General features: G+C 43.4%; 1 protein-coding gene across 4 annotated transcripts in view; it reads left to right on the forward strand.

Annotated features, from left to right (window-relative positions):
* Positions 1–22,394, forward strand: part of CREB5 (cAMP responsive element binding protein 5) — a 416,185-nt gene that overhangs the window by 268,804 nt on the left and 124,987 nt on the right. The window contains exon 1 of one of the 4 annotated variants that reach the window (XM_050783195.1): positions 8,474–8,729. The exons of the other annotated variants lie outside the window; for them this stretch is intronic. Within the exon in view, the coding sequence (XP_050639152.1) occupies positions 8,683–8,729 (47 nt within the window). The 5' untranslated portion in view covers positions 8,474–8,682. Of the gene's footprint in view, positions 1–8,473; positions 8,730–22,394 lie in introns of those variants that run through there. 4 annotated transcript variants of the gene reach the window in all.

A 22,394-nucleotide genomic window follows, 5' to 3' on the forward strand; every position in this document is an offset into this window, starting at 1 on the left:
TGAGATTCATTTATTTGTGCCTGCTTTTCTTTACCTGTGAAAGAGCATAGCTTGAAGTTTAGCACAAAGTGAGCATGCTTTTTCTCTTGGGGGTTTTTAACCTGGGGTCCATGGTTAAAAGGAGGAGTCAGAGTGTTCATTAGATTTTTTCAAGGAGGATTATTGCCCAAGAAAAGTATGTTCTAACACCAGCTTAAATGCCTGCTTTCCAGTTTGTGTGGGTGCTAAAAGAAAAGAATTCGCCAGATGTGGTGGTACATACCGGTAGTTCCAGCTATGTGGGAGGCTAAGGTGCGAATATAATTTGAGCTCAGGAGTTTGAGGCTACAGAGAGCTATGACTGTGCATGTGAACAGCCACTTCACTCCATCCTGGGCAATGCAGTGAGACCCCATCTCTAAAGAAAGGGCACTGGGATTGACCCAGACAGTGCATGAATCTCATTTTCCTTCCCATTTCTATTTCTATTAATAAAGGAAGAATTCTTAACTTTGTAAGAAATGAGAAATGTAGGATCTTTTTACTCCTAAATCTATAAATCCCCTTGGACATCATAATATCTACTTTTCCTCTTATAAGAATGGAAAAGTGGCTGGGTGGGGTGGCTCACGCCTATAATCCCAGCACTTTGGGATCCACCCAAGGCGGGTGGATCACTTGAGGTCAGGAGTTCAAGACCAGCCTGGCCCACAGAGCGAAACCCTGTCTCTACTAAGAATGCAAGAATTAGCTGGGTGTGGTGGTGTGTGCCTGTAGTCCCAGGTACTTGGGGGGCTGAGGTGGGAGAATTGCTTGAACCCAGGAGGCAGAGGTTGCAGTGAGCCAAGACGGCACCACTACACTCCAGCCTGGATGACAGAGTGAGACTCTGCTCAAAAAAAATAAAATAAAAGGAAAAGACAAGCCTGCATTATGTCTAAATCATATAGTACTCCATGTCTAGAAAAATCAAAACTTATACCAAAGCGTTTAAAAGAGTCACTATGATCATTTTATTAAAGTTTAGAGCTGAATTTTAGCATAAAGCAGGATTAACTGCACCTTTCTCTCCAGGATTCTGGTGTAAATAGAGAAACCACAGTCATGTACGGGCCTGAGAGGGACAGTAGAATGTGGAAGTGGGTTTGGAAACCAAAATATTATGTCAGCAGTTTTCTCTTTCATTTATTCACCCTTATCAAAACCAACTTTTTAACTCAGGGGCCCAGTTAATAAAAACATAGATAATTTCATTTGGAAGACCCAAGAGCTTCATGTTTGGGGTTTAAAAAAAAATTCTTCTCATCCCCTCCGGGCAAAAGTGTTGGAGGGCGAATTCTCCTTGCAGAAACCCTCTTAATAAATCAGTGCTGGTGAACTTCTCTGCTCAGTGTAAGAGAAGGTCAGTTATTAAATAGACACAGAGCTCTACAGCTGGAATCCTTGTGGAAAGAAATGAAACCACAAATACAATTCCTTAGTTTAAGCCTGCCTTTTTATTTGTAATACCTTCAAAACCTCTTCAAACTCATTCTTACTTTTGTAGTTCTTTTTTTTTTTTTTTTTTTTTTTCATTTAAACATGTTTTAACAATGAAAACAGCCAGCAGAGTATATTTTCAGGGTTATCCTATAGATACGTAAGTAATCCTTTTCTGAGGGTCTTTATGTGGAATTGCAAAGTGCTGAGGGGAGACAGAGGGAGAATATTCAGAAAGTAGATACTGCAGTGTTTTGAATTTATCACGTGCAAAGGGACAACAATTTTCCACTGATTTTGAAAGTCCCCGTGAACTGCTTTTCCAGATAAAAATTCTCAGTGAATGAGGGTCAGCTTCTGGCAGTCCCAAGTTTTCCTCTCTGTGAAATGGGGAGACCCACCAGGGGAGCGTCGGAAACCAGCAGCTTGGGGGTTCCAGGAAAGGGGCAGGCATTGACTTTGCAGGTTTGGCTCAGAGTGTGGCCCCTGATGAGATTTCAGGGTGGAAAAGGGAGGGGACGAAGACCAGGTGAGCAGTGTAAGGCCCTCTTAGGACCTGAGGGAAGTGACCTTCTGTGTTTCTTACTCTTTGATGTTATGCCTTAAAAATGCTCTATTCTTCTCTGCCTCTACTCCAACCCTCATCCCTTGGAAAATCTCCCTGGTCAGAATCATGATGTTCCTAAGACCGTCATCTTCCCACATTGCCTCTCCTGATTCCAGGGCCAATAGCAGTGCTTGCTTCTGGACACATGAATTAACCCAGGTCATGAGGAACACCTGGATTATAAAAGGTATTAGTGTACCAGTACAAAGCAGCGAATGGTCGCATTCCCAACTTTGGTATCAGACAACTTTTAGTTCAACTCTCAGCTCACAGTGGCTAATTGAGAAGAAGGAAAGACTGATGAAAGTTGACACTCTAAGGAAGAGTCTAGTCTGTTGCAGGCATCATTCCCCATCTCCCCAAAGAGCCAGGCAGGCCCAGAGCTTCACCTGATATTATTCTACTAACCCTATCAATGCTCATGAGTACACAGAGAGTAGAAAATCATCTCCAAACAAGGCTTGGACCAAGGGGCACAAATGAGCCCCCTACGGCTCAACATTTAAAGGGGCAATTATTTTCAGGGTTGGGCAATTATTTTCAGAGTTGGACAATTGCAGACCTGCCCCTGAGAGTGAGCACCTCCTTAAATTTTGCACCCTAGGCACCTCACTTGCTTCAACCTGGACTGGTCCAGTCACCACACTTGGTCAAAGGGGAAACGAGGAATTTGGTTGATAACTTCCTTTAACCGAGGTTCCCCATAGAGCATCCAGGAAAGGCCTCTTTCTCCCACATCATCAGTTGGGTTGTCCACCTCTCCCAAGCATAGCTGCTCTGAGCCAGTCTTGATCAGCTACTATGCCTTGTCTTGGCTCCACTCACACCAGAACATGAATTCAGTGTAGTTAGTCTGATAACATCGTTAGGCTCCAATCCTATATAAACTTTTACCCACAAAAGTTTGGACCTCCTTGGCTGGGCACTATGGCTCACACCGGTAATCCCAGCACTTTGGAAGGCCAAACTGGGAGGATCGCTTGGGTCCAAGAGTTCGAGACCAGCCTAGGCAACATAGGTAGACTTTGTCTCTACAAAAAGTAAACAAAATTAGCCAAGCATGGTGGTGCACACCTGTAGTTCCAGCTACTCAGAAGGCCAAGGTCGGGGAATCGCTTGAGCCCAGGAGGTCAAGGCTACGGTGAGCTGAAATGCCACTGCACTCCAGCCTAGGCAACAAAGCAAGACCCTATATCACCCTATCTCAAAAAAAAAAAAAAAAAAAAAAAAAAAATTGGACCTCCTGTCCCCCACCATTATTTGAGTTCTTCCTGTAGTTCCCACTCTAGTCATAGAGATTGGTTAGAACTGACATGACCTTTCTTTGGACATGAAAAAGTCCTGGAGGCAGTGTCTCTTTTTTAAGGGCACCTCAACAACCATGCAAGAAGTCCCAACAGGAGAATATTTAGCTGCTCTCACCTCAAGTTCCAATTTCCCTGGATGCCTCATGTAGGAAGCTGGTGACAATAGCCTAGGATCAACTGCTCTGACATCAACCACTTAGTGCTCATTCTGCCATCCCTGCTGTGGGGGTCCAAGAAAAGGGGAGCAAGAGGAATCTGAAGCCCTCCAGGGAGAAAAGGTATAGTGCAGGGATGGAGAAGGCCGACCAGTAGATTTCCTAGGATTTTCTTATTCTAGGTTTTCTAGATGCTTCAGATCCTAAGGAAGCTGCAGAAAAAGTGTGAGCAATAATACAAACAGGAAAAAGAACTTTCAGGAGGGAATATATTCAGGGAAGACGGAGCAGTCTGTGTTGCTACTAGTTCAGGCTCAGTTACATTTCTTTTTCTTTAATTAATTTATTACTATTATTATCATCATCGTTATCATTATTAGAGACAGAATCTTGCTCTGTCTCCCAGCCTGGAGTGCAGTGGTGCGATCATGCCTCACTGTAGTCTCGAACTCCTGGGCTCAAGTGATCCTCCCACCTCAGCCTCCCACCTCAGCCCCAGTAGCAGGACTATAGATGTATGCCACTACGCCCAGCCTCAGTTACATTTCTTAGGGACCTACTATGTATGGGCCAGGTGCTAGGTGCTAGGGAGAGAAAGACAAATAGCACAGTCTCTGTCTTGGAGGAGCAAATGGCTGCTGAAGAAGACAAGCACGAAGAGATCCTCTCCATAGTTGGCTTATTGCTGGGATAGAATCTGCTTCAGGATGCCAAAGGAGCACAGAGTAATGGCCACCCCTACACCAGCCTGGTAGCCCAGCAAGGAGACCGTGGAAAAGATAATGCCAGAGCTGAGGATTGTATTCATTCATTCACATATTCGTTTATTCAACAAATATTCCAGGAGTGTCAACTGTCTTTCAGACATTGGTTTAGGTTTAAGTGATACAATGACTTGCACATTTTAAGAAGTTAGAGAAAAAACACTATTGGAAGCAGAATTGATATTATTTTAGGGCTAATCAAACGGCTGTTGTGACTTGTTAATATCTATCCCCAAAAGTTTCCTGATGCCTCCACCATTATAAATTCATTCCTTTGTTTGAGACATATTCAGCATTACCACATCCGTGAATTACAAATAGGTTTTGACACAGGAAAGGCTAGTGAATTGCCTAAGGGTACTTAGAACCAGGGTTGGGGTATAGGAGGTGCAGTAGTTACACGACAGGAGTCACCAAGGGCAGATCACTCGCCTGTCTTCTCTCTGGGAGCACCTGGAGCTGACTTCAGCGGGGCTGACAATTTAAGCCAGCGAATCCTGCTTGCACATGGTTCAGGATGCATGCTGCACCGGGTCACCTAGGCGGCCCCTCATCCTCTGTCCACTGTGAAAACACGGGACACCCAAGTTGAAGGGAATGCTGAATGACACCATGTGGGTGTGCAGTGGTCTGTGACCAGAGGGTTCACTGGAAGCAATTTGCAAAGGAGGCCTTAGAAAACCACCTGAATGGTTATTGTAAATTAAAAAAGGAAGAGATGCCACTTTTTTCTGAATAATTTTTAATACTAGGTTTATGGCTGGGTACATGTGATAGTCATTACGGCTTATTTAACTCTGAAATTATCTGGCCCTTCAAACTCCACTGGGACTGTAGAAATCTTGGGTTAAATTTTAAAAACAATGTTTGAAAGAAGATGATATGCTTTTCCTTGAGGAGAATAAATTCAAACCTAAAAGAGGGGGGAAAAGCAAAACAAAACAAAAAAACCCCAGCTCTCTCTAGGAAGGATCTCCATTGTTTCTTATATTTGCTGTATTTCTCATAACGTGTCTGAACTCAGAAATTCACCCAGGCACACAAAAAGTCTACTCTAGTCGGCTGTTGAGCCCCTCCATCCCTGCAATCCAAGTTGTGTCTCTTCTATTGGGTTGTTTGGAAAGAGTCCAAAAGCATTCTGAACTCTGAGCTCAAATCTCAAAGGTTTCCACTTCTTCGGAGCCGAACATTTCATCAGGAGCTGGGAGTGTGTGAGTGAGTTACACCGAACAGCTGCGCGGTACCCACCACCCTCTCCCCAAGGATGACACGCTCTGCAAAGGAGGGTGTTGTAAGCATTCCTGAGCAAGCCAGCTAATCTGGAGACCTAGCCTGTTGGCCGGGGGCTACTTCTAAGAAGCCTCCCTCTGGAATTACAGCATCTTATGACTTCTATCTATGAAGCCCCCCTTCTTCAGAGGAGCAGCTAGGACATGGGGTAGGGGAGAAGGCCAAATGGGTGAAAAAGGAATCTCTTGAGTCAGAGGGGAATTTTGTTTTGGGAACAGCATCTTATCTCTCTTTAGCTGCACACAGGAAGGAAAATGGGAAAGTAGGGCTTCTTTTCAAGTGGGGAGGCACCCAGCAGCCAGTGGAATGCCTGATTTGGAAGGGGCAGGAGGGAATACTTACGTCCTGAACAACAAGTGCAAATATAAATATTCAGACCCTTTGAACTCTGAAATTGATTTCAATTCAGGCCAGCACTCCAAAGTTGTTTTATTGGGATGTGGAAGTGTTCTGACACATTGGTGGCTTAATGGCATCATCATCAGACACAGACATTTCTGGGTCCTTGGCATTTGTCTGGGTTTTAGAAACACTGTACCCATTGGCGATTTCACTCCCTGATCAGAGGCACACTGGCCGCCTTCAAACCTCTTGTTCTCTTGCTCCTCCTGGTAGAAGCAATGATGCTGGTGGGCCTCATCTGAGGTCCGTGCCTGGCATTGGCCGAAGCGATCATCTCCTTTGTTACTTCCCAAGCAAGGCACTGGAAAGCCATCTTTACATCACCTCTATTTAAAGCACAGGGTCCCTTTTGCCTATGTCACTGAAAAACCGCAGAAGCCTGGTATCTAGTGGATTCACCCAGCCCCTGTAATATGGTGTAAGAAAAATCCTGCAGAGAACATTTTCCCATTGAGCTTACAAAAAGATGTAAATTTGGAAAACTCTACCACATATCCATTTTGTACTAAAAATAATAACATAAAGAAAACATTTTAATAAGAAAAGTAAAGTGGGGAGGGGAGATTTAGGGGGTAGGGAAGGGAAAGTGAAAGTCCATAGCTTGATATTAACCAAGATGGTCAATGGCTCATTTAAAAAAGAAAAAAGTAGTTTATACAAAATCTTGCCAACCTGCCTTGAAGTGTAAAGGCTTGTAGAAGCTATTGAAAATTTTGTTTTATTTATTCTCCTCAGCAGAAGAAAAAATCAATGGCTGCTTGGCAAGTCAGACGTAAATGAGTTATACAGGCCACTGACATGGTGGACCAAACTTTATAACAACCACATTTGCCGCTGTCAGGCCACAGGCTTCAGTGGCGCCAGCTGTAATTATGGCTGATCACCTCTAATTCAGAGCTGCCTGCCTTGATAAAGGTGTCACTCGGAGCCACTGTGGCATCGGCATCAATTGAGGATGTCAAACCAAAGGGCAGCCTGCTGGAGAAAGCGCTTCCCCACCCCAACCCCCAGGGTCCTGGAGACCCTTGGGCAAATATTGCTTTTTAACTCTTCACCCTGAGTACAGCGACACTCCCTGAAGCTGTGATTTAAATTCCAGGGGCTTCAGATGAATATCCCTGACCTCCATCAGTGGACATCTTTAATAAGCCGAGAGATTCCTCCAAAAACAGAGTTTAGAAGTCAAGTTCCTCTCTGCTTTGCAACGTGCAAAGAGACAAATGTTTGTCTTATCTACCTGATTCATTGGCCACAAAAGGCTTTAGGGGCAATAGACTGTAGCACAAGCCATGGTCATTTTCGGAAAAGGAAAAAAAAAAAAATTGCAGCTTCATGCCTTTCTTCTGCTTTTGTGGTATTTAAAAAAAAAAAAAAAAAATCCTAGCGAACTTCCCATTTTCATGTTACTTTTTTCTTTTTGAAGGAAGCATGAAGGGTAAGGAGAAATAGCAAAACGGAGAGACGATGGGGTTAAAAAGCCCTGTTAATAGAGTAGAGAAGTGTCTGGAGTGTTGTCCTGGTGGAACCCTGAGTGGGGAGGTGTGAAGTGAGGGGTAGAATTCAGCCATTAAAAGGGCTTCACTGTCATTTGTGAAGGATCATGCTTGACTGCCCCCACCTCCCCAGGCTGTTTTTCCTCACTCTGTAATTAAAAAAGAGACACACATACTGTCTGTTCTCCTCTTTAAAGTCACAGACGGCTCCACCCGCACCAGCACCCCCTCCAGCGAGTTGAGTTGTGGGGGCACAGCCTGTCTTTGATTTTAAGGGGGGACTTGTCTTCCTTCCCTCTCCTTTGGAAGGTTTACCTGAGAGTGGAGTGCTGATCTCAGAAAGGCAAGTGTTGTGTCCTGTGGCTGGGGTCTTTTTCCTTTAGCACATGACAGGGTGACCCATAGGGGACAAGGGAGAAGTGACTGATTTCACAGCCCTTGGTGGCTCCAGACACGGGCACATGTTTGGACCAGAAGTGGTTTTGCCCTTGCTGACAGGGAGGTCAGATGCGAGAACTCTCCGGAGGGGTGGCGGTTGGCATTCAGCAACAGAAAATCCCATCCAGCTCCAGGAAAAAAGAGCCCTGGGCGATGGAAACCCTGTCACCTGGTTCTGAACCAAAGCCCAAGCTGCTAACTGAGGTTGGTTTTTAACACTCAGACCTTCCAACCGGCCGTCTTTCACTCCCTGCTTCCCCATCTCTACACGTGTCTTGATGTTATTTCCCTTTCTCCAAACACAGGGCACTCTTTTTTTTTTTTCAGCAGAACCAGCTGACCCCTGCCTGCAGAACTCCGGGTCCCTCTTGGAGCTCTCTGATGGCAGCTGTAGGGCCATCCCCAGCGGCACTGTTTCCCCCTTTGTTTACCCGTTTCTAAGGGCAAGTGCACCACGAAGGCTCTCTGAGTCTGGAACTCGGCCTGGGGCTGTTTTGGTTACATTGAAGTTTTTGCTTCAGTTCTGCCAGATTTAAATGGTGACTTCACTAGCATTGAGCTAAAAAGGAGAAGGGGGAGGAGGGCGAGACCAGGAGAAAGAGAGCAAGTGAGCGAGAGCCCAGCCGGAGGGAGAGCCAGAGCTAGGCGCAAAAGAAGGGCCAGCACATTACATCATCGCTTGGCCTGGAATCAAATGGGAAGGATATGACTCACTCAAGCTAGTTAAGCTTTGGCTCAAATTCTACACACACTCATTCCAGAGCTCTCATGTTCTGCACCTCAGGAGGGAATTCAGCCTCAGTGATGTCCATGAGGTTTGTTTTTAATTTTATTTTCTTTTCTCCTGATTTTATAGATTTTTTTTTTGCCCCTGCTGCCTTCTGTTTTTGAGCCTTCGTCCTCCTCCTCCTCTTCATTTTCTCCCCCTTCTCCCTTTCTGCCCGTCTTTGTTTCTCCTCTTCTTCCTTCTCCTCTTTCCCCAGCCCCTCCGCTCCTCTTCTTGCCCGAAGAGGCATTTCTTTTCACTTCGATCAGAGTTTTTGTTCTAGCACAGAGACCTGAATGAGTTGAACAGAGGCCGGGTTGAAGGGGGAAAAAAAAAAAAAGCAGAGCAAACCAAAGCAACCAGAGCAAAAGGGCCACAAATAAAAAGCGAAGCGAGAAAGAGCAAACTCGGGCGAAGTTTCTTTGCTGCGGTGTCGCTCCTAATCGGAGGAGACAGGGAGAGAGTTAAAATGCAGGAACCAATCGCTTGAATGGTGATGTAATGCAAGAACCGCAGGGTAGTTAAGTAATGTGAGAGCGAGGGGGTCAGGGTTGCAAAGCATTTACCTGCTCTCAAGGGGTTTTCAGTTTATTATCAATTGCAGTGACTGTAACCGGCTTCAGACTGCAATCTCTAATTATTCACAGACGCTCCTTTTTTATCTTTTATTATTAAAAGTAAAACTATATTGTGGTATTTTAAAATAACACGATATTATCACAGCTGTGTATTATTTTCTGCCAGGATTCTCTCTCTCTCTCTGTTTTAAGTGGCTCAAAACTGTTGTCTTTTCATAAAAGGTGGAAGTGATGGTGTGGCGGTGGGGCGGGGGGCGGTTGGGGGGGGTGAGTTTTGAGTGTAACTGGTGAATTGTAAATGACTGGAAAACTGTGTGTATGTTGTATGAAAAGTGATTGTGCTGTTCCATTTATTATTAAGAATATACTGCAGGTTTTAAAAGTAATAGATGATGATCCTTAAAAGTAGTTATAGTCTTTCCCCTATTATTTCAGCGAAGGTTAACAGCAATTGTGCATTTACTTGAGCGTGTTGACTTTCTGTTGTTCCACGTGCTAATTAATCCGGTGCTGTCTTTAAGAGTTTGATGTTCTTGAATTAATTTTTTAGATGATATGCTTCAGTAGTGAGGGGGTGATGATGAAGACTTCTTGATTGAGTTGTTAATATTTGAGAGTAAGAAATTAACATGAAATACAGCAAGAGAGGGGCAAAGGATTGTGTTCTTAATGTTTTAAGGATCTCGTGTACTCAGAGAGACTTTGATGTTTCGAAAATTATTACCACGTTTCTGTTTCATAGAAGAGATTTCGTATTGTGATATGCTGCCTGGGTTGAGTGCTTTCTGACACCATCCAGCATTATTAGATAGTAATAAACTGAAACCCTCTGAAACAAGAGGGCAAGTCCAACACTTTCTCATTCTGGGCACTTCACAACTTCTCTTGGGCTTATTTAGTTGTGATCATTCTACAGCTGGATGCATATTGAGGCATGCGGCACATACCAGAAATATGTCTATATTTATTTATTTAAAGCATGTTTTGGATATCATTAATTATGACTTTATGGATCTTCTCTCTTTCCTCCTTTTTTGGGCAGAGGTGGAAGTGGGGAGCAGTGGGGAGAAGTAATTTTTGGAGGAAATAGCATGATGTGTGGGGAGGCCTGAGTGTTAATTCTGATGCTTGACCTTGAACAAATCATTTAAACCACCTGGGCTCTGCTCTAAAGGTCAGGAAAGGGCAAGGTGGGCTAGAAGCTGCTCGCCGCATGGGGAACCAATCTTAGATAATCTCTGAAGTCTCTTTCCACTTGAAAGTTCTGTGTGTATATCCATGTTCTATGCAAAAGTTTGCTAAAGAGTATTTGGCATAGCTTTTCAGAGAAAAGTACATTTGAAATTCAGGATGAATTAGTACTTGAAAAGAAGTGAATGGGGGAGGATGGACAGGAGTATTCTTTCTCCACTTTGAAGTTTGATTTTTATTTGTTTACTTTTTGCTTTTTGGCAAAAAAACAAACACGGTAAACTTTTTAGTTTTCAAATGCTACCTTTGAGGAGACTCAATGAGATAAATTACCTAGGTAAGACTGCCAAAAAGAGTGGCAGAGTAGACGAGGGAGAATTCACCTGCCCAGAAACTGTTCTAAAAGATCCTGCACACCCTTCAGGTTCATGAAATGGTGCCAAAAATGCAGCAGACACAGACCCTTGTGCTTCAGTTGCTCACATGGAGCAGAACAGTATTTTTAATGAATTTATTCCCCCAAAGATTGCATGACTACTTGATAAGTTTCTGTAATTTTAACATAAACTCAAGTTTTTAAAGGAGATTTAAGGCTACATTTGAAAACCTTCAAAGATCATGAAAGGCAAAACTGTATGTGCTTGTTAGATAATTCTCCAGACAATACTCCTATTCTTCAGCCAAATTCCAGGGTAGTAGCCTTATTATAAAGTATATATTTATGTATCCGGGGTAGTAGCCTTGTTGTAAAGTATGTATTTATGTACTTATGGGCCCAGCTTAATTGCGCACAGGGAAGGACCTTAACTATGCCTATCTGTGGGAAGAAATTACCCAGAGCTAAAATGAAACCAGTGGTGAAGATTATTAGTCATTGTGCATAGTTTGATGAGTGCCAAGTGTGTGCTTGGGACTCTTCAGGAATAAAGAGGGCATGATTTCTTTTTTTAGAGCATTACAATTTATGTTGACTTGGCTCCGAATTGTTCACTCATATTCAGAAATGCTCTGCTTGTGACTGACAGAGACAAGGCCAGGAGCACTAGCCTGTCTGTGGCTTCTCCATGCCAGCTGTGATACCAGGTTGCACTTACATGATCTCAGCTCATTACACTTACCCACAGTAACCCAGAGGGCTACAAATTAATTCCACTGTTTGATGACGGTTTGGTTCTGTGTCATGGTTTTTGTTTAGATTTTTGGTTTTTAATTAAAAATTTTTATTCAGATAAGTGTAAATTTACATGCATTCATAAGAAATAATATGGAAAGGGCCAGGCATGGTGGCTCATGCCTGTAATGCCAGCACTTTGGGAGGCCAAGGCGGGTGGATCACGAGGTCAGGAGATCGAGACCATCTGGCTAACACGGTGAAACCACGTCTCGACTAAAAAATACAAAAAATTAGCCAGGCGTGATGGCGGGCACCTGTAGTCCCAGCTATTCAGAGGCTGAGGCAGGAGAATGGTGTGAACCCGGGAGACGGAGGTTGCAGTGAGCCGAGATCACGCCACTGCACTCCAGCCTGGGCAACAAAGCGACACTCTGTCTCAAAAAAAAAAAAAAAAAGTAAATAAATGATATGGAGAGATTCCCATGTATTCTTTGCCCAGTTATCCTCAATGGTAACATCTTGCAAAACTGTGGTAGTACATTACTACAATCAAAATATGGACACTGTTACAATCCATCCATCCTGTTCTGCGTTCCGGTATGAACAAGCACACAGTTTTGCCTTTCATGATTTCTGAAGGTTTTCAAATGTAGCCCTAAATCTCCTTTAACAACTCGAGTTTATGTTAAAATTATAGGAACTTATCAAGTAGTCATGCAATCTTTGGGGGAATAAATTTATTAAAAATACTGTTCTGCTCCTTGCGAGCAACTGAAGCACAAGAGCGTGTGTCTTCTGCATTTTTGACACCATTTCATGAATCTGAAAGATGTGCAGGATCTTTTAGAAAAGTTTATGGGCTGTAAATTCTCCCATTTTGCTTGTATTTGGGGTGTGTGTCTGTGTGTGTGTTGTTTTTGTCAATGTAAAAACTGAGAGTCAGGCTTACCCAAGTACATATAAGCTCTGGCGACTGGAGTCCAGTTCACTCTAGGTCTAGCTCACCATCACCAACAAACTTTCCATCACCACCCTGACTTGGTAAGGGAAGGGGCATAATGCCCTTGCCTGTCAATGAAAGTCATCAAATACCCAGTTGGGGAGTCCTGGTGACAGTGACTGTGTTTTACCTTCCCTTGGGACATGGCCATTCCATGGGTTTGCCTTCCACAGGGTCCCTGGGGCTGTGCTCCACAGGTGAGCAGGTGGAGGAGGAGAGATGGCTTTGCTAGCACAACAAAAGATGCATCAATCTCTTCCCTCTGCCCACCAGACACAGAGCAGAACAGTGCCAACTGTCCATGCCGAAGCATCACCATGGGCGATGCTGAACTCACATTCTTCCTCCTTGCCCTCCCATGTTTCCCTTGGTGAGACCTTCTGTGACAGGAAGGATGGGGATAACATCAAGCAGGCACTGCTAGTCAGAGAAGCAGGGTGGGGTCTCCCAAAAAGACCATGGCCTTTGGGGTTCAAAAGGCCTGGATTCAATCACTCTTCTACTTACTGGCTGTGTGACTTTGACAAGGCACTTCATCTCTCTGTGCCACAGTTCCTACCTTCTCTGTAAATTATGGATAACCAGACTGACCTCATGGAGCCATTGCAACGGTTGGAGATAAGGGTTTGTTTGTTTGTTTTTGTTTTTGTTTTTGTTTTTGAGACAGAGTCTCAGTCTGTTGCCCAAGCCGGATGGAGGGAGATAAGGTTTTAAGGCCCCTGGCACATAGTGAGCCGATGGGGAAGAAATCTTGGTGGTTTGTGTTGTTGAGGATTCTGTTGGATAGGATTCTCCTCACAGCAGTCCCTGCTGCAGGTACGGCCTCCCTGACTCTAACTGGGCTTCTTGTCCCAGCATTACTCAGCCGCCTTCTTTCTCTAGCCTTTCTTCTGTTATGCCCTTTTTTTAAATTCTGGAAATCAAGCAGGTTTGAGATCACACAAGGTCCTAGAAACAGAGAAGTACAAGGACCATTCTGACTGAAGTGACGTGAGGATACTAGCGATTAAAATGCCAAATTTCCCATGATCTGGGTGGAGGGAGGGACACAGGACGTCACAGTTTGGAAGAAAGGATTCTTACTGCCCATCCACGGTCATGTGGCACCGTGAACAAGAAAAGAAAGTGAGATGGAGGTGAGTGAATTCAGTCATGAGAACTGAATTCTATTCCTAGCCTGACTAAAAGAAGTTTCTAGGCCAGGCATGGTGGCTTGCGCCTGTAATCCCAGCACTTTGGGAGGCCAAGGCAGTCAGATCACCTGAGGTCTGGATTCGAGAGCAGCCGGGCCAACATGGTGAAACCTGTCTCTACTAAAACTACAAAAATTAGCCGGGTGTGGTGGCGGTTGCCTGTAATCTCAGCTACTTGGAAAGCTGAGGCTAGAGAATTGCTTGAACCCAGGAGGCAAAGGTTGCAGTGAGATTGCACCATTGCACTCCAGCCTGGGCAACAGAGCGAGACTCCGGTTAAAAAAGGATGTTTTGTAGACTGAAGAGAAAGGGACTTCCAAGGAGGCAAGTGGAAGAGAGGATGGCGGGTGGTGGAATTATACAACATCTATGCGGCCCAAGAGGCATCTTGAGAGTTCCATGCTGGGATCCCCGAATCTAAGCTGCAAAAGAGCCTATGGTGTCTCAAGCTGCTTGAAAGAAGCATTGTCTCAGATTTTACTTAGTAAGCTTTGGTCAGGAAGGCCAGGTCAACATTAAGAAGCAGAAATTAGTGTAGACTGAGAATGAGCCCTGTCATGTGCCTGACAGAAAATGGGCTGGGCCAATCTGGAAGTGTACTTTAAAAAGAAGCAGCTGTGACCAGGCGCAGTGGCTCACACCTTTAATCACAGCACTTTGGGAGGCCGAGGTGAGTGGACTGCCTGAGCTCAGGAGTTTGAAACCAAGCCTAGGCAACACGGTGAAACCCCCGTCTCTACCAAAATACAAAAAAAAAAAAAAAAAAAAAAAAAAATTAGCTGGGCATGGCAGCATGCACCTATAGTCCCACCTACTCAGGAGGCTGAGGCAGGAGAATTGCTTGAACTTGGGAGGTGGAAAGAAGCAGCTGTGGAATAAAGCACTAGCTTCTCCTTTCTGCTCCCTTTTTGTTTGTTTTTTTGGGATTCTGACCTTCATAAGGGGACTCCTTTTACATTGGATATTGCAGAAAGATGCATGTGCAAGTATCTGAGTGGGCAGTCACAATGCAGGGATGTGGAGAATGGCCAGGAAGAGGAAGGAAAATGGGTGGCATTGGTAAGTGTGGGCCAGGCCAATACAAATGTTGTGGTCTGAATTTCAATTTGTGATTTTTAAATGGCTTTGCTGTTTGTGATTAAAATGTATGCTATAAGACCGGGTGTGGCCAGAGGTGGTGGCTCATGCCTGTAATCCCAGCATTTTGGGAAGCCGAGGCAGGCAGATCACTTGAGGTCAGGAGTTCGAGACCAGCCAGGCCAATGTGATGAAACCCTGTCTCTACTAAAAATACAGGCATCTACTAATCAGAGAAGCCAGGTGGGGTCTCCTGAAAAGTGCATGGCCTTTGGGGTTTAAAAGGCCTGGATTCAATCACTTTTCTACTTACTGGTTGTGTGACTTTGACAAACCGCTTCACCTCTCTGTGCCAGAGTTTCTATCTTCTATGTAAATTGAGGATAACCAGGCCAACCTCGGGCATGGTGGCACATGCCTGTAATTCCAGCTACTCCGGAAGCTGAGGCACAGAATCTCTTGAACCTGGGAGGCGGAGGTTGCAGTGAGCCGAGATCGCGCCACTGCCCTTCAGCTTGGGCGACAGAGCAACTCCGTCTCAAACAAACAACAACAACAAAGACTGGGTGCTTTCAGAGGCGTGCATTTCATGTGTTTGGGTTACAACAAGAGTAATTTCTTAAAGACTTACGCACCGTTGAAAACTGAAATTGACTTAGCACTCCAAAATCCACTCCATAGTACACAAACGCTTTAACACAAGTCCATACATCTTTCCTTCCTGTACCTGCACTGGCAAGAGAACTTATTTAATGATTGATGAAGCAATGCTGCACCCAAGAAGAATTAATCAATAGTTCACAATTATTATGGAGAGTGGGACAGTAGTTAGACAATAGCCAAGACTCATCTAGCTAGCAACAAAGTCTTTCTTTCTCTCTCTTCACATGGTACCAAAACACTGAATTCTACCTTATGATTTTTTTTCTTTTCCATCTGAATAACTAAAATAGAACTGGACGTGTCCAAAAAGCAAAGCCTAGAAAAAGAAATAATATGGCCCCCAATGAATGTCAAAGTACCTATTAATGCATAGATTTGATCACTCATCTTAATGGGAAAATGGGGTCAGGAGACTGCGCTGTGTGAACTGGAATGCCTACCATGAATTACCATATTTTAGGATTCCACAAACTTTTTATTTTGCAAGTCAAAGATCTTGAATTGAAGTCATGTTGAGCTGTACCCATGTGCTAACACGGCAGACAGTCCAGCTGGCCCTCTTGCAGCATTTTGGGCCTGTCTGCCCACTTGGCTCTGCCCCTCTGCCCTCAATGGGGCTTGTATCACTGCTTAAAAAAAAAAAAAAAAAAAGAAAAAGTCTGCAAAACAAACTTTTGTGCAGAGAGGGGAAGCCTAATTCCTCATAATCAATATGGCCAGATGCGATTGGGCCCTGTGGATTGTTTTGGAGTCAGACAGATCTGGGGGCAAACTCTGGCTTTGCCATTTTCTAATTATGTGATTTTTGACACTCTATTGAACATTTCTGAGCCTCGGTTACTTTGTCTATGAAATGGAATCCACAAGAGCATAATACACTTAGTTAGCATAGTGAGTGCTAGCAAATGTTAGTTATTTAATAATGGAACCAGTTGACTTCTTTGGAAGTCTGGATAATAATATATTTTGGGCATTAATAATGTAGAGAGAAATACTGTCATGTAACAGTTCCTTCCAAGAAAAGTAAACCGAGTCACAGAATGCAGGTGAGGTCATGAGCGGGTGGAGAGGTGAAGAGAGAATCATACTCTGGCTGTACATGTCATTGGTCAGAAAACGAGGTTTCAGCTCTCACTTCAATGTACTGTAGTTTATTTCAACATCAAAAGGGCAGGGTCTTTTTTCACCGCTTTTAGTTAAGTAGTAGATTTCTTTTTTAGATGACGTAGAGTAACTTTTCTTTTGCATCTGCCTCTTCTTGACCTTCTTATTTATCATAACACTTCCGTCAGCTCAGCAACACTTTGCAATAAAGGGCTGATCCCATTTAATTCCTCTGAAATTAATCATAATAACAGCAATTATAATAAACCCATTTAGTATAAACGTAGATGTAAATTGCTCTTGCGTAGCATTTTCACCTTTAGTTTTGCTCTCGCCAGCATCCGCCCTAATATGGATCATGCAGTGGCCTCTCTATAGCCAGATTATTTTTCTGAGTTCAGATCTTGCCCTACTTCAGTACATGGCTGCTTTTTGCCATTTCCTTCCTGTGAGGGCAAACAGGAAGCTCCCTGTGACGTGTACAGGTCACAGGAAACGTCATTTGATTTGAATTTGCTCTCACCATCCAGAACTTCCTTAGTAGTAGAATAATCATCTTATAATTCTTTTTTTTTTAAATTTTTCTTTACAGACAGTGTCTCGCTCTGTCACCCACTGACACAATCACAGCTCACTGCAGCCTCAAACTCTTGGGGTCAAGTGGTCCTCCTGCCTCAGCCTCCTGAGTAGCTGGGGCTACAGGTGCACACCATGACATGTGGCTATGTTTTTAATTTTTTTGTGGAGACTGGGTATCCCTGTGTAGCCCAGGCTAGTCTCAGATTCCTAGACACTAGCAATCCTCCCGCCTCAGCCTCCTGAGTAGCCAGGGTTATAGGCATGAGCTACTGAGCCTGGTCCAGTCTTATAATTCTAAATGCACTGAGGAAGCCAGAACCTAAAGATTGATGTTTCAACCCAACCCATTCACCTTACAGATTAAGAAATCAAAGGCCAGGCATGATGGCTAACTCTTGTAATCACAGCATGCAATTTGGGAGGCCAAGATGGGAGAATAGCTTGAGCCCAAGAGTTTGAAACTAGTCTGAGCAATGTAGGGAGACCTCCTCTCTACAAAAAAAAAAAAATTAGCCGGGCATGGTGTCATGCACCTATAGTCCCAGCTACTCTGGAGACTGAGGCAAGAGGATCACTTGAGCCTGGAAGTTCCAGGCTGCAGTGAGTCGTGATGGCGCCATTGCACTACAGCCTGGGCCACAGAGGGAGGGAGAGAGGGAGGGAGGGAGGGAAGAGAAGAAATCGAGGTCATCCAAAAATATGAAGAGAGTTATTCTATATCATAAAACCATTGGTGTCGGGGCCCAGACCAAGCTCTAAGGCAGTGAGGAGCACATTTCTGCCCTGCCAGGCCAGTGAGCTTCCTGGTGCCAGGAATTCTGTCATATTGCCCAGGCTAATGCTTTGCAGTCCCTTTTTGAGTTCTGACTCCTGGGGATGGTGGAGTGGGAGGGAGCAACCAACAGGCAGGCCCTTGAGACGCTGGAAATCATTCAGGCAGCTGTGCAGAGACTCCACCCTCTGGTCTGGAGAGAGGGGTGCAGAGGCCACAAGATAACTTGCTTTTTGCCTCCAGCCATGAGCCCCCCTTGGGTCTAGTTAGTGGGCCCTGAAGTTGTGGGCCCTAATAGCATTGGGGTAAATGTCCTGGAGTCCAGCTCTTTGCTTCCCACCAGTCTCTTCTCTCCTCCCTCTCCCTGCCTGAGCCCTGGCTACACTGAGTGCATGTCTGATGAGGACAGAGCTTGGAAGCTGCCCCAGAACCAGCACCCACCCACCTGCAGGATGTGACCTCTGGGCTCTGAACACACTGCTTCCTCCCTCTTCCTCCCCACCTAGGGAACAGTTTTAGACCACAATTCCCAAACAGCCCCACTTTGCACTTTAATCCCAAAGAGACTCCAGCACTTTGTGACCACAGAAAACTTGTCACTTCATTATGATTCTGAAAAAAAGAGAGCAAAGGGTAATTCATAGTTGTTTTAATGACTTTGCATCCTTTCCCATGGAGGCAGCTTTCAGCTGTTAGGCACAAAGGACGCTGGCCTTCTCTGACATCTGACAGTGCAGTGGAGCAGCATTTTCACAAGATTCTTCACAGCCAGTTAACCCAATTAATCTTCCCACAGTCATTACCCAGGTGCCGTACCATTCGGCTGCCCGGGAGCCTCCAAAGCTCCGTTGTGTGGAGATGAACTATTGTGTCTCCCGACCTTGAAAGGATGTTTCTAACTAATTAATGATTGTTAAGTGCTTGGAAAATGCACTGTGGAACTATGCTGGAGCTCATATGTCTGCATCTTCAGCTGTGCAGATGCACTGAATGCAAATCAGAAATCCTTCCTGCCATTTGTAAATAAATCATAGGAAGATGGATATGACGCTTTCTTTTCTCAAAGAGTTATCTGTCCTCCTCCTCCTCTTTTTCTTTATTCGTTTCTTCTGAGCTGTGTATTTAAGCGCCCTTTGAAATGGACCAGTGTTTTGTAGGATTTCCTCTACTGAAGTGAGAAGGATCTTATTGGGTTTTTCCAGCCACGTGATCTTTAATGAGGCAAATTGAAAACCACTATTGACTGAACCATGAGGGAACAAAATGTGGTTTTCTGTATAGTATTTTTAAAATTTTTTTGATATGAGCAATAGTGAGAAATATATTCTGTATCACAGCCCAATATACCCACACATATGCATATATATGTACACACATATATACACCTACACATGTACATATGTACAAATATATACACATATACACATACTACATACACACATATACATATATATACACATATACATACATTACATACACATATATGTGTGTATATATATACTTTACATATATGTGTGTATATGTGTATATTTGTGTATATACACATGGAAATATATACGTGTGTATATGTGTATATTTGTGTATATACACATGGAAATATATACATGTGTGTATATGTGAATATACATTGGATTATGTGTATAATATGCACACACACATATTTATATATACACACATAATTTTTATGGAATAATACTTAATTTTTACTTTGTATAACATTATTTGGATATCTGATGTATTAGATATGTATGTATTGTTCTAAAATGCTGGTAATGTCAGATTAAGCTGATTTCACCAATTTCTCACTAATTGGCCCCCTAATGAAGTGCAACCAGCATTGGAAACACACTGGTATCATAGAAAGGCCACCGGAATGCTGGGCAAGGATCAGGGGACCTGGGTTGTATTTCAAGTTCTGTCCCAACTCCAAGATTCCTTTCTCCAAACTCTGTGTCCTCATGTAAAATTAAGGTATTTGTTTTCAAACTGAAGTTATCCTGAGACTACTTCTTAAGAAATCCTCTTGTGGAAAAGCCCAGTATGGAAAACAGATCCCTGAATGGTCCATATCTCCTCCCATAAGTCACCCCCACCCCCACTCAGAGGTCCTTGGAACAAAATCCAAATCCTACTGGATTAGAAATTTCATGACATCCATCTAGTTCTGGCCTTCAATGATTATTTTATTTCTCAGGTAATAGATTCATCTAACAAAATGCAACTGGATTTATTCCCATGGATGCTGAGCTGGGAATCTCAATTGGGAATCTCCAGAACCAATGGGGATCTTTGCTATAGGACCATCGTTCTTTTCTGCCTCAGCGTTGTAATTTGTTCTTCGGCCTTAAAGGATAGACTTCTTCGGGGAAGGAATGAGTTAGAAAGGTCTTCAGTTGATGTATGAGCAGATGGACACATGGGGATGTTTATTTATGTCATTGTGTCTGCTGTATGCCTCCTAAATTCAGCAGGTTCTTGATTTTTAACACAGCTCAAATCATTTGGCCTACAGCTGGTAAAATACAATTTTCTGGGTTCTCAGAAAGAAGGGCTTTTCAGACTTATAAAAAGAGAAGCTCATAAGACTTCTTGAACATCAAATAGCTCTTACAAAACACCATTTTGATGAGTTAAGTGTAAATGAATCAGAAACATACGGATTAAATTTCCCTTGAAAGACACATGGGTTTAAGAATTAAGGGGGGGAAAGTGCTTGGCAAGATGGATTTCAGGTTTGTGCCAAACCTCAAAATGTTTGAAAAATGGTTTGAGACATTTTTACTGGACGCAAAATGCCATGGAGTTTCCCTATCCCAGACATAATAGTGAATCTTTTTGACAACAACTGTATGACAAGAAAAAAAGGCCTGTGGGGCTTAGTCATTTTCTCAATTCTTTAATGCTCTCCTTCCTCATCCCCCAACCTCCCTGCCTTCCCCCCACCCCCTCCACCCCCCCACCCCCCACCCCCCCATCCCCCCAAAAAAAATCACTCACAGGGCTAAGAGAACTTCCTGATTAAAGTTTCAAGTCAGGCGATTACCAGAAAGTAACCCCACAACTCAAAAATACATGAATCCTCTCCCAATACTATCCAATTTACCATTTTCTAAGTGGAATAATGCACTCTGAGGATAGGCAGTATTTTCTATATTTTATTCATTTGTGTCCAGAGCAGTGCATGGTTATTCTAGACATTTGTCTGACATTATAGTGCCAGCATCTTTGGAGAAGGAAAGTAAGTCCACTAAAAGCAAACAGATTGGAGAGAACTATTCATTGGTTTATTAAAACAGCCACAGTGTGGAAATGCTATGTTTTATGAAGGCAAGATATGAGATGAGGCTTTCAAGTTGCTGGGAATGGTCTTGGAAATGTGCATTCTTTTATAGCTTCTCTGTTGAATAAGCTGTGATATAACTTCTCCACACCTCAGAATTCTTCCTGGCATGAGGAACCTCAGGAGCAACACAGTAAGGATCCCGGGACTAATTATCTTATGAACGGTGCACATCGTCTGTATTCAATGCCCTCCAATTATTTTTTACTAGCTATGCCTTTTACAGGCTGACCCTTTTACAGCCTCATTTTTCATATGCAAAAGCACAGAAGTGGGTTTTGAGCGAGATACACACAATAAGGGAGGGAGAGGGCCCGGGTGGGAAGCCATGGGCTGGGCCATTTGCTCTGTGAGGCTGCCTTGTCTCATATTCTTGTTTCATTTTCATATTTAAGCCAGGATGACCAAGGTTTGCTTCCTTCCTTCCTTCCTTCCTTTCTTCTTCTTCTTCTTTTTTTTTTCATTTGAAAGAAAGGGTGTATTCAGTGACTGCCAATATCGGTTTAGAAACTAGGGTATTAACTTTGCTGCCCTCCGAAAGTGAAAAAAGAAAAAAAGAAAAGAAACTAGGAGATAACAATGTATTTTTTCAAAATATTTCAAGTCAATGTAGCCAAGAAAAAGCTATCTTTATATGTTTTAATTCTATGCTGGAAGTCATGGAAAAATCTATTTATTCTCTTGTTAGGGGAGCATCTTACACAGCACTTTGAGGTAGGAGTGTGCTCTCTAGGAACCAAAATTAATTTGTTGCAAAAGCAGTACCTAAAAGGGAGAGGAAATGTCACACTAAACTCAGAAAACTACTTTCAGTACTTCCAGGGAAGATAGTGCATAACAGTGATTGATAAAATCTACCCCCTGACTCTCACCATCTTATGCTTATCTGTATTTATTGAACTGTATATAAAAAAAAAATGAAAACTGGAAATACTGAAGAGAAAACATGTTATATCAACTTTCTGTCTTGGAAAAGGCTTTTTAGAAACAGAAATAGTAGGGCCAAATTATGGCTCTATTTTCACCTTTTCCAAAGGTGCTTAATATAGAACAATAGGGTCAAGAAGGGGTTTTTTAATTCTGAAAAATACCGAGTCCCCTGC

This window comes from Macaca thibetana, chromosome 3 (assembly GCF_024542745.1).
Source record: "Macaca thibetana thibetana isolate TM-01 chromosome 3, ASM2454274v1, whole genome shotgun sequence".
NCBI lineage: Eukaryota > Metazoa > Chordata > Mammalia > Primates > Cercopithecidae > Macaca > Macaca thibetana.